At 36.2% G+C, this 13,026-nt stretch overlaps 1 protein-coding gene across 1 annotated transcript in view; it reads left to right on the forward strand.

The window, feature by feature from the left end:
- LOC141363167 (uncharacterized) overlaps nt 1–13,026 on the forward strand; it is a 43,165-nt gene that overhangs the window by 15,643 nt on the left and 14,496 nt on the right. Inside the window, exon 4 of the mRNA XM_073865746.1 lies at nt 8,941–9,114. Coding sequence (XP_073721847.1) covers nt 8,941–9,114 — 174 coding nt within the window. The remainder of the gene's footprint in view (nt 1–8,940; nt 9,115–13,026) is intronic.

Genomic DNA, 13,026 nt, shown 5'->3' on the forward strand with positions numbered 1-13,026 from the left:
GACCTTGCTTGCTTCTTTCCGCCATTTAGATCAGTGCGAGAAAAAAAATGCATCGCTTCTTCTGTAGCAATTTTAACTGTGAGTCTCTGGCCGTTTCTCAATCTGAAGACTGCAGCCTCCGGAGGTCGCATTTTTACGCTGCATACGTCATCAAGACTGTCTTATTTCAAAATATTAACAATTATAAAGTTTATTCTTAGTTAATCGTAAATTGTTGTAATGTGCGTATGGCTTGTGAATGTAATGCTCAGTTAACTTAAATAAACCAGGCTTGATGACGTGTATTGGTTTATATATTTTGTGTGTGTATGTCTCTATGTGATAGAATAATTATTTGATGCAAATAATTCTAGCCGGCTCAGCCAAACTTTATCAGCTCAATTTGGCTTAGGAAATTATTGGCTGGCGGCAGCTGAACTTCTGAACTGGCTTTGTGGTCTAGTCAGGATGGACAGACAGCAGCTTTACGGGATTATTGTGTGGCTTTTTTTGTAAGTGTGGTTATATTACTTCATTTGTTTAAGTAGGAATCAAAACTTAGGTGGGACAACATTCTTAACATGAATCTATGTGGAGAAGAGCAATTAAAAGCTGTTTTTAATAGGAACAGGTGCACTTTGGTGTTAAATTGCGTTGACGTGCTCACCAGAATTCATCTACAAAAAGCTATCAGGTATGTTCATGGTTAATTAAGCAATTCATGGGTACCAAAGACGTCACTTCTGCCACGACCGCCACCATATTTGTGTCCGTCTTGGCAGTGAACACATATCTAATGCACTAAATGGTCACATTTATTAGTTTAATTGAGGACTTAACAGAGACAAAATACTGATTTTACAATCTGGAGTTAGATGTCGGCTGCCAGTCAGTCCCTACAGTTGTTCGCGATCGCAGAAGAGCGCAAAATCAACAAAATGTTGAATTTTTGTGATTCTGCATTATTTGTCATATTCTGTATTAAATATTTCCAGAAATGAAAAATGTCTCATAAAAATAAATAAAATATAATATCTGTCATTATAAATAGAGTAAACAACTTGGTGAATATTTTTGGCTTTAATTTACTAACGTGAATAAACAATCCCTCTCATAACATGCTGTATTCTGTTACCATAACAGCCCTGCACCCCACAGTTAACAGTGAATCACATCTTCTGAGTACACATAAAAACATTATCTCTACTATATTTATGAAGTTTAATGGTAAGATATAATGCATTATTTTCATTACGATACACACATGAAAAGTCCTCGTGAAACCTGCTTGGCGCACCTGATGTCTCTGGTGGATCTGGTGAAGCAATATCAAAATGTAATACAATGTATTGTTTTGTAGTCCTTAAAATAAGCAGTGGTGTATTAAGACCTTGTGGTGCCCTCGACCCACCTCACAAATGATCATGCAAGAATCCACTTAATAATTTAAAAGATTTTGTAAGAATGAGCAATTATTACATTTCACAAGGAAACTATCAATATAAACATGTCACTTTTGTAACACAAAAACAACTCTTTAACCTGACATATAACAACATCTGTAGTTAATGTGCAACTATTCAGTGGTGTAATGCTACATTGCTTGTACTGAACAACACAAACAAAACAATTGCAGTGATATTATGCACAAATTCTCAAACAATTTACAATTGCACTTTTCTGGATTTTGACCAAACAAACTGGCAAATGATGTCTTCAAAATCTATGTCCCTAACCAGTTCAGATTCAATGACAAGCAGAGAAAGTGCAGAAAGACGTTTCTGTGTCATTGTTGTCTTAAGTTCATTTTTCACTCGCTTTAGAGTAGATAAAGACCTCTCTCCTTCACAGTTAGATACTGACAAAGTTAAATACAGTATAAGTGCAACAAAAACATTAGGAAATGTTGTCTTTAGTTCATTCTCATCAACAATTTACAGCAGCTCTGCAGGTGAGGTCTTGTCTTTGATAAAATGTCTCAACTGAATCAGTTCATCAGGCAAAGTTTTATTTAGGTCCACTGGATAAGTGATGACAGTTTATCAGCCCTTATACGCAATTCACTTTCTGTACAGTCCTTACAAAAGAGAACACCAAAAAGATCATAGACCTCTTTGTAACATCAATACGTTTGGCCAGGAATGATTTTAGTCTGTCCAAAATGACATAATATGCCTCGACCTTAAATCTCTGACTTACATCAGTAAATAATACTTCATCTTCATCAGATGACTCATCTACAAACTGCTTTCTCTTTCATTTGCAGCAAACATCATATTGGTAAGTCTGAGTAACACTAAAAGCACGAGCAGATTCATCTACCTCAGCAAACTGCTCTCGTAGTGTCAACATAAAAGTGTAATGACTGCAATAGTTCAACAGCAGTGGATAAGACCATGTTGCCTTTTTGCAGATGAACGCTTGTTGCCTTAAATCTGTTTAACACCCGGTTCCACAGTGTAGTCATTATCATCGTTTCCAGATTATTTATCTTACCAGCGAGTGCGGCAGCATCACGTCTTGTGTCTGCTGTTTCATTACAATCTGCAGCAATTTTTGCAAGCGTTTTTCTAATCGCATTGTAGTTGACAATTTGACATGTCTAACCCCAAGTCTTGCACCATTTTTAGTAGACACTCAGCAAGGCTTGCACCTGTGTGACTATGGATGGGCTCAAGTCCAAGGAATCTTTTTAACTTCTCTTCCGTCAGCATTAACAAATCTAAAGATAAATGTCAACTGATCAACATGGGAGAGGTCTGGTCTTTGCCTCGATATTTGTTTTGCTCTGTTTATTAAAGCAAGCATGTTACATCAGTGATCTGCACTCTTTTCGTGGTCAGATATCCTCTCAGGATGTTTTCAGTCACAGAAGCCTGTAATAAATGTATGATTTTGTGACGAGAAAAGTTTGCATGAATAGCAATAAACCAATCCAGTTGTCGGGGAGTACAGTATCCATCCCTTACGAACAATGTCGTTGTTTTGGAGACGAGACTGTAATAATTAATATGTAAGAGAACGTGTTCTTCCCCCATTCCACAATCTCATACAGATGCTGGATATTTGGCAGCCTGATTCTGATAGACTGCAGCTCCACGTTGTAAACTCTTCCCTCACTTTTTCTTTGATGAACCCCCACAAGACCAGATCACCAGGAACAGCAAACTATTGATTGTCCGTTTCATCGTCCACCTCAGTCTGGGTGTAGGAGCTTAAGTCTAGCTGTTGGTTGATTGTTTCTGGATGCTTCGTCTCATCAGGTGCACTTCTGTTTATTTGATCAGTGGTGTCTCTGTCAGTAATTGATTACTCAACAGAGCATAAATTTGCGTCATCGTTAGTGCTGCTAACAGACTGCTCGGCACCAGCGTGAAAAAAACTGCATATTTGTGGGATTTTTTGTAAAGTGGCTTAATGTACTTTTTTTGGCTATGCCACTTAGCTGCTGCCGATCATTTTCCAAAAAGCTGTTGTGCACGTCACGCTTACTTATTAGATGAACAACTTACGTCTTAAAGAGCAAGTACTTTTGTAATTTTATAAAATAATTTTTATTGCTGGTTTCAGTTGGTGCCCAAAAGACTTTGGTGCTCCTTGGCACTCGCCCAGTTTGCCCATATGGTTAATCTGCTCCTGAAAATAAGTTGCTGGGACACAAAAGAAAGTCTGCTGTCCATAACATCTCAGCGGGAACAAACGTGCACATGCAGAACTGTGATCTTTCAGACTTTGATGGTCACATACGCTCAAAATTAAGTCAAAATGTCCATTGGCATATATAAATGTATATAAAAAGGTTCTGTGTAAAGTGAAAAGTTTAGGAAAAAAGTGTTTTAGGGCATATGAATCCATTACTATAGGCTTGTAAGTATAAGTGACAGCTGTAACTTATATGTTACAATTCATTAATATTAGGCAAGCATTTATGTTATCTTAGTGGTCACTTCTGATTGAAGGCAATCCTTTATTCCGCTGATTTAACTCCTTTGGAATTGAATACAAGTGTAGTTCGGGGTTCCTCTAACGACTGTTGTTACCGGCAACCAGGGGCGCCTTAAGGGGGGGGGATGATTCTAAATGCCCATGAATTTTTTGGGGCCTCAGCCAAGGACTGTGCCGCACACACAATCCCCTTAAGCTGAGCCCTCTTATCTCCGCCCCGTCTTTACTTTGCGTTTTAGCACCTTCTTTAATCCACGGTCTCACAGTGCGCGTGAACTTCAGAAGAGAACAAGGTGTGTGTATTTAATGCTAATTTCTATGATATCTGCATATGTGCACTTCCTTACTATAAATGCAGTTTACACAATGTGACGCTGGAGCAATACAATGCAGTTTTCTTTCCACTGTAAAGTCTTCGCTCTGTTCACCTCAGTTTAAAAAAACACAAAGTGATTTACGTTCCCTGTTTTATGTTATGATTCTAACGTGAAGTCAGCCCTTATAAGCTGTTTTAATTAACGTAGCCCGTATAACCTAACTAACATAAACTAGAAATGCTAGCGGTTACACACTCCAATGTTTTGTAACGCAATATGCCAAGGAAGGATTTTTAGGCACTTGAGAATCGAGTTGATTGTGATAAAACTGAAATGCAACTAAGGCTAAACTAGTCCATTAATGTATATTAAAGCTTCTCACCTTGCAACAGGTTTAAGAAATCAATCTGTCGTAATCTGTTATAGTTGTTGTAGTTTGTTAGAGAGATGGAGACGTTTATCTACAGTTGTCCTTCATTTCATTTTAGAGTCCTGCTGATTAATAAACAGTCTGAAGAATCATTTACGTTAAGAGTTTAGCTGTTTTCTCGAGTTCACGTTAATGATCTGTTGTTATTTTTGCTTTAGTGTAGCTGCTGGTGTGTGAAACCTGTTCTTCACCTTATAAATAATGCTAATAATTATAATACAAGCTTTGATCAAGCATTTTTGACGCAGTCTTATTTGAGGCATAAGGTAACTGTATAGAAAAGATGCATTGTTGTTGTTCACCATTTTTAAATGTTACGTCATTGATGTGTGTAACAGCTCAAGTATACAGTATGTCACTGAGACGGTCTCTGAAAATCAGACTAAAGCCTCAAATCTTATTATGAGATAAAAGCATCACAGTTTAATTTCAAGCATTAATTTCACTATGATTTCAATCGCTGACATGACATTACTCAGTCAACATTAAAGATATCAAGTTCATATTTTCACAAAATGTTCTTTACATTATGTAGGATGATTTTATGTAGAAAACAGTAAATCACAAAGAAATACTTCAGCTGGGTTTTCACAGGCATGGTCACAATTATCTTTAATCTATGTTTAATAATGTTGCATTTTCTCTGATTATTTGATTAATGTAATGTATTTTTCAATTACATTTACATTGCACAATAAATTATCTTAGCTGCAGACATTGTAAGTATCTATAAATACTGTTAATTGTGGTCAAAACAATAGCAAAAGAAATAGTTCTGTATTATTAAATTACAGACAAAGATTTTGAATAGCTACAGTAGGTTGGATTGTATGTTTGGTGAGAAATGGGTATGGTGGGGGCCCGACCTCATATTCTTTCATAGGGCCCAAAATTGCTAGCGGCACCCCTGCCGCCAACAGCACAACATATCCCGGGCAAATTGTAATCTTGTTGTGAACCTCCTGGGAGTGTTTTATTGATCTTCATCTGGTAGTTTTTTATTTTTATTTTTATTTTACCTTTATTTAACCAGGAAGAGACTCATTGAGATTAAAAATTTCTTTTTCAAGAGTGTCCTGGCCAAGGCAGGCAGCAGTACAACCACACATACAGTACACGCAAATACAAAATACACAGAAACACAGAAAATAAAAAATAAAGAAAAAACTAAATCCCTCAAAGTCAACCAGAATCTTTACACATCAATTAAAACATCCACAGCCAGATGTGGCTGCCTGTGAGTCAAATAACATCTTTTTAAAAGCGGCCAGTGAAACCAACTTAGTTAGTTTCATAGATTCTTGCAACTTGTTCCATGTTGAAGGAGCAGTAAACTGAAAAGCCTTTTTTCCTAACTCAGTTCTAACCTTTGGGACAGTTAAAAGGAAATAATCCTGGGAACGAAGGTTATAAGACCCAGTACCTTTTTCACTTATATATGTCAGGAGGTAGGATGGAAGGAGACCTAATATTGCCTTGTATATAAAAATATGCCAATGTTGAAGTCTCCGTATTAATAAGGATGACCATCCAACCCGATTATACAGTTCACAATGATGAGTGAGGGCCTTCATACCAGTGATAAACCTCAAAGCTCCATGGTAAACACTGTCCAATGTATGTAAACTAGTAGACGACGCATGCATATATAAAACATCACCATAGTCAAGGACAGACATAAAAGTGGCATTAACCAGCCTCTTTCTAGATTCAAACGAAAGGCAGGATTTAATTCTAAAATAAAACCCTAATTTAAGTTTTAATCTATTTGCCAGCTGCTGAATGTGAAGGCTAAAAGAAAGAGATTCATCAATTAAAATACCGAGATATCTGTACTTAGAGACAAATTCAATTTTTGTTCCCTGTGTAGTGCGAATTGAAGGCACATTTGATTTAGGTTTTGTATTTGTAAAAAGCATAACTTTAGTTTTATCTGCATTAAGAACAAGTTTTAACTCATAAAGATTTTGTTGAAGCATGTTGAAAGCAAGTTGTAACTGGGAAAGGGCCTGGTCTACGGTGGGTTCTGAGCAATACAGTACTGTGTCATCAGCATAAAAATGAAATTTGACAGTAGACACATTGTGGTCTATGTTATTAATATAGATGATAAATAACAATGGTCCTAGGATTGATCCCTGAGGCACACCTTTTGATATTTTCAGATAGCGAGAAGTGCTACCCTCCGCCTGCACACACTGAGTCCTATCTGTAAGGTAGTTAACAAACCAGCCAATAGTTTGCTCACTGAGCCCTGCCCCATACAGTCTCTGTTTAAGTACTGTGTGGTCCACTGTGTCGAACGCCTTTGAAAGATCAATAAAAAGGGCTGCACAATGCCGCTTGTTATCCATTGATTCAATAAAATCATTCAAAACTTTAAGAGCTGCTGATGTTGTACTATGCCCTTTTCTAAAACCAGATTGGAAATCAGATAAAACATTATAACTATTAAAATATTTCTTTAACTGATCACTGACAAGGGATTCTAAAATCTTGACCAGCACTGACAGTTTAGAGATTGGTCTGTAGTTATTTAAAATGGAAGGATCACCACCTTTTAGAATGGGAACCACAAAAGCTGATTTCCAGATAGGAGGAATCACATTTGTGTTTAAACACAAATTAAAAATATTAGTCAGGGGTACGGCAATAAAATTTCCTGCAAGCTTTAAAAAATAGGGATCCAATTTATCAGGGCCTGCGGATTTTGTTGTGTCCAAATGCTTAAGGGCTTTATTTACGTCTGAAACTGTGATAGAACTAAAACTAAAAGGGTGGCTAAAAGGATTTAGACCAACAGTCTCGACCGTGGAAGAACAATCATGCTGAGTACTGAGTGACTCAAATAAAAATCCTGAAGCAGTGAAATGTTCATTAAAACAATCAAGCATTTTGGCCTTGTCAGTAATTTTTTGAGAGTCAGTTACAATGCTTGAAGGAAGCTCAAGGCCTTTACTGTTTATTGATAATGACTTGACAGTTTTCCAAAATTTTGACGGATTATTGAGATTTTGAGTGGTTTGAGAAAGAAAATAGTCAGCTTTAACTTTTCTAATTTTAAGGGTACATGCGTTGCGCAGCTGTCTGAAGACCAGCCAGTCAGAATTCTTGTTTGATTTCCTGGCTTTTGCCCATGCCAAATTACGCTCGTGGAGAGTGGTCGCTAAATCTGGTGAAAACCAAGCATTTTTTCGGCCTTTGACTCTATATTTCTTTAGTGGGGCGTGCTTATTAATTATGTTGGTAAACCCCTCATAAAATAGGTTCCAGGCACTTTCAACGTCTCTACTGATATTAATTTTTTCCCAGTCAAAGTTAGACAGATCATTAAGAAATTTTTCTTCTGAGAAATGCTTCATATTACGCTTGACTATAACATGTGGTTTAATTTTTGGAGTTTTAGTATTTCTTACTGTTGCTACGACACAATGGTCACTGATGTCGTTTGCAAATATGGAGGCAGTTGAGTACTTGTGAGGAACATTAGTTAGAATCACATCTATTAACGTTGATTTTTCCGGATTTTTGAGGTTTGGCTGTGTGGGACTGTCAACAATCTGGAAAAGATTTAATGAATCACAATTAGCTCTAAATTCATCAGATACTGGTTGTAACCAGTTCCAATAGTTGTGGCTGCTGTGACCATAAACTAAAGCAGTCCGCCCCTGCCGTGTTCAAATATGACTAAACAAACTGAACCAAGGAGAAAAAGCAGCAGGTTCTGAAACATAGACTCATGTCTGAAAACACCCTAAGATGTCCTCAGACAAGTATTGATCAAAATTCACACAAAACATTTATAAAAAGTTTTGGTCCACTTTAAATGTTAAATAGTTTATTTTAATTTAATCTCAGTAATGTATTTGATAACTGAAGCTGATTTTATTCAACATTCATCACAACACTTTAACTCTTACTGAAAGTCACAAACATAAAACATTAAAATTGAATTATGATGAGAAAAAAGTAAAAAACAAAATCATTCAGAAATAAAAACATAAGTGAAAATGTTGTGATGTCTGATGAGAGAAATCTGATTTCATTACTGTATAAAAAATAAATCACACAGTTAATATAAACATAAACTGATGAAGTTCATTTACTTGTAAATCTCACTGATGTGTTTCAGTAAAACACAAACACACATAAATGAAACTAAAATGAAAATGTTCATAAACACTAAATGATGACAGGAAGAGAAACAAATTCAACTCCCTGTAGATTTGATCTGTGTGTGAACAAACTGTGTGTCTCTGTTCTCTACAGGTTGATGAAGTGTAATATCACAGATGAAGGTTGTGTTGCTCTGACTTCAGCTCTGAGATCAAACCCATCACACCTGAGAGAACTGAATCTGTCTTATAATAATCTAAGAGATTCAGGAGTGAAGCTGATCTCTGATGTACTGAAGAATCCTGACTGTAAACTGAAGATACTGGAGTAAGATCATCTCTCTGATAGTCACACATGTACTGAGGTTTAGTTAAACTGTATAAAAACACACACTAAACTGTAAAGGATCTGGGCCCGGTTCCCCGATAACGTTCACTCTTAGCGCGCTAAGAAGACTCAAAAAGATATATCTTACCAAAGTTGTTTGTGTTCCTAAGTGTGTTCCCCGAAGTGTCTCTTAGGAAGCTTCTTAACACGCTGCCTCTAAGTTCGACGTAACAATGTCGCTGTCCCAAGTGAAGGTGCTGAATTATTTGCGATCGATCGCTCATGGATCGATTTTCCACTTCACACAAAGGTGCATTACAATGTTAAGAAAGACAACACGTTCTATACAAATGGAACATAACTCAAACTATTCCAGTAACATTTATTTTAACATAGTTTTAGTTATCTGTAAAATAGACTAATAATTAAGTTATCAAATTGTCAGTAATATAGACAAAGTGGGTATCCCTCGCTAATCATCCACCCTCCTTATCCCGTTGTGCCACTTCTTGACATGGGTTTAACGACTTTTAGAAATGATGTTATACACTTTTATACTAATGGTAAGGTACTGAACAATCAGAATTGACTGGCAAGCAGCTGCAGTTACTTCTGTTTAATGCGGTATTGCTTACCATTAATGTTTTCAATAAAAAGCAACCTAGTTAGATAGAGAATATGGTCTGAGAAGATCTCGCAGCTCCATAATGAGTTGTCTTGGAAGGCGATTTTTTTATTTAGCCACGTCAGGCAAAATGTCAAAAGGTTTAAGGGTTGACGAATAAAAAAATTGGCATGGACTAAACAGTTACGCGGCCGGTGTTGTGTGGAAGTCTGTTCCCTATGTTTCCCTTTAGTGTATTGTTTTTATAGCGTTTTTATCACATTATACGTTTAGTCTTTATATACATTGAAAGTTTTAATGGCTACTGAGATGTATATGTGTGCATTTATGTAATGTATCTTGACTGTTTTTGATTGTAAGTCAATTAGTAGAGAAAAAAGAGCTATATGTTAAAAGGCATAAAACTGTCAAATATGAAATATTAAATAAATTGTATTATAGAATACATGATATTATTGCTTTTTAGTATAACCAATTGAAATCTTTAATCTTTCTAAATAAATTATAAATGTAACGTGATGAAAACGCTATAAACATAGAGGGAACAGACTTCAATGAGGAACAAACACCGGCGCCGTCTTTGATTCATTAGTTCTGATACCAAATAAAGTCAACTGCATAAATAGTTCTGTATCCATTGCAAACATATTTTATTATAAGTCTTAAAATGTCCATAACATAAAATCATTGATAACATACCATAGTTTGACTTGTACTGCGCTGTGCTGGGCTGCGTTCTCCGAAACTACCTTAACGCTACATCGTTCTTAAGCTGTACCTTATCGCTAATACGTGTTTCCCGAAACGTTCTTATTTACGTATCACTTCTGTAAGTCATACGTTCGTAAGGTTGGTCTGGAGCGCTCTTAGCTATACCTTATCCCACATGACTCCACTAGGGGCCATCACTTTCATAAAAGTTTACATTGCAGTCTATGTAATACGACTAAATATTTGTAAAAAAAAATTGCAATACACTCCGTGTTTAATTAGGCAAATATTTTTATATTTAAAGAATAAAACATTTAAATAATTAGACATCATTACATTGATGGTTGTTAGATTTTTCATTATGTTTTCCAAAGGGACGTCATCAGCTGCGAACTATTAAATGCTACAGGATTAAGAAACTATTTAAAATATATATTTTGGGTGATGGAGTTGGTGATACTGGCAGCTATACAGCGAATCCTACTATTTCATTTGTGCATTTCATATCTGTTAAATCTTAGTCTACCGGCTAGTATTTTAGCTGCATAAATAAATCGGGAAAAATTACAAATAAACTAATTATGATTATTGATGTTAATTCGACTTTGCATCAAAGTTTTTTGACGTTTTAAAACTTTGAGGCAACTGCATGCCATATTCTTTATAAACATTCAAAATAAACTGCTCCACTTGATTACGGCTTGTATAGTCTCTTAAGGTCAACAAAATTTCCACATTAAAACTAATCAAAGCTAAAATCTACAGCAATCATACTATATATTTATATAGGCTATTATATAATATATTATATGTTATATTTAGACAGACAGGCTCCAGAAATGCGTTCATTGAACTTTATCCGCATTGTAACCACGCTGCTTGCGCATCCAGTGTCCAAGCACAATAAACGCGTGAACTAATGAACAACAGCAGTTTGTTTTAATATATTTTAAGTGTAATGCACAGCCAAGTACTTGCACGACCCACCTTCCCCTGTGCAACGCACTTATTGGGAACCCCTAATATAAATGATCCTTTCAAGGCATAGAGGATGAATTGGAGCAGTTTAAACATGATACGTTTGGAAATAAAGTTGCGGGTTTTGCACAGGTTTGATATAAAATATAGAAGGTTGAATTTAGTTGTTTGCAATTTGAAATATTTTTACCAGATATTCCTAATAAATTTATCTTGAACTATTTCTAAAATGTTTCTTTAATAAATAACACCTCTCTCTCACAACGCAGCGAAACCTATTACATGAAGTGAATAATTGATTGTCGAGCGATCGATGTCAACCTATTCAGCACCTCCACCATGGACAGCACCCGCTAAGGTCGAACTTAACCCCCTGGGGTCCAAAAACGCGGGGCCGCGTTTTGACGCATTTTTTCCTGTTTCCTGTGACATCCACTTAAAATACTCCGTCATTCATAATCATACACATACATGTAATACATCATTCGAAACTGTGAAGTCTCTACTTTAATGTGAGTGCCTTCATAATAACAACAAAACTGTGTGCTTTTGGCAAATAAAGAAAATAAACAGGGAGTGCATTTCGACATCTCTGTCTCCTTGACCATTTTCCTCAAACACGTTTCAAACATGAACTGATAACTCCGCCAATACTTGTCACACGAACATGATACATATGTCTAAAGAAAGCCTGAAATGTCTACTTTTACATGATGTAATTAAAATCTGAAGAACTCATTGTCTGTTTGTGTGATCGACATGTAAGTAAAGAGAGGTACAGTTTTTCTGGCTCGACCTCATTAGCGCTAATGTAATCCCACCTTCCCTTGTGCGCGCCATTCATATGGAAATTACCTGATGCGGGCTATGCAAACAAGATCAACGCCCACAAACAATGCTTTAAGAAGCAGCGAGTTTTGACAGTTTCATCCACTTATCAACGCGTTCGGAAGATGACACGCTTTACAGGTGAGGAAGCTCTACAGATGCTCCTGGACAGCGAGGAAGAAGAGTTCACTGTTTCTTCAGACGAAGAGCAGGACTCCGACGATGAACGTTTGTATTTTGAAGAGCGACTTGATCCAGCTGAGGATATAATTTCTGAAGAGTAAGTTTTACCTACATTTGTTGAAATGTTGTGTAACTTTTATATACTGTATACTGACTGTTTGCAAGCATATATTCATAATGACTTTATAAAAAACGTCTCGTAATTGGCAATTTGTATTAACATTAAAATTATAGTTCTTACATTAAACCGTATGCTGATAAGTGTAATGTGAATGTTATAAAGCAATATCACTACTATAACTATAGTGTCCATGCCGACTTATCAATAAGCCTTCTTTATTTGCTCGGGTGTAACATTGTGCTGTAAATGAGCCCGAAGATATGTCATGCGTTAAACAGTATGATTGAATGGTGTAAATATTCAATATGTCATAAAACAATATCACTATTTAGAATATATTTTGACTAGTGTGTTTATGCCTCAACAAGTCTTGTTTACGCGACTATCTGTTCGGGTGTAAATGTATCGATGTAGTATCGATGTGCTGTAAATGTGTCCGGAGATTTGTAATGTGTTAATGTTTAGC

This window comes from Misgurnus anguillicaudatus, unplaced genomic scaffold, assembly GCF_027580225.2.
Source record: "Misgurnus anguillicaudatus unplaced genomic scaffold, ASM2758022v2 HiC_scaffold_33, whole genome shotgun sequence".
Taxonomy (NCBI): Eukaryota; Metazoa; Chordata; class Actinopteri; order Cypriniformes; family Cobitidae; genus Misgurnus; species Misgurnus anguillicaudatus.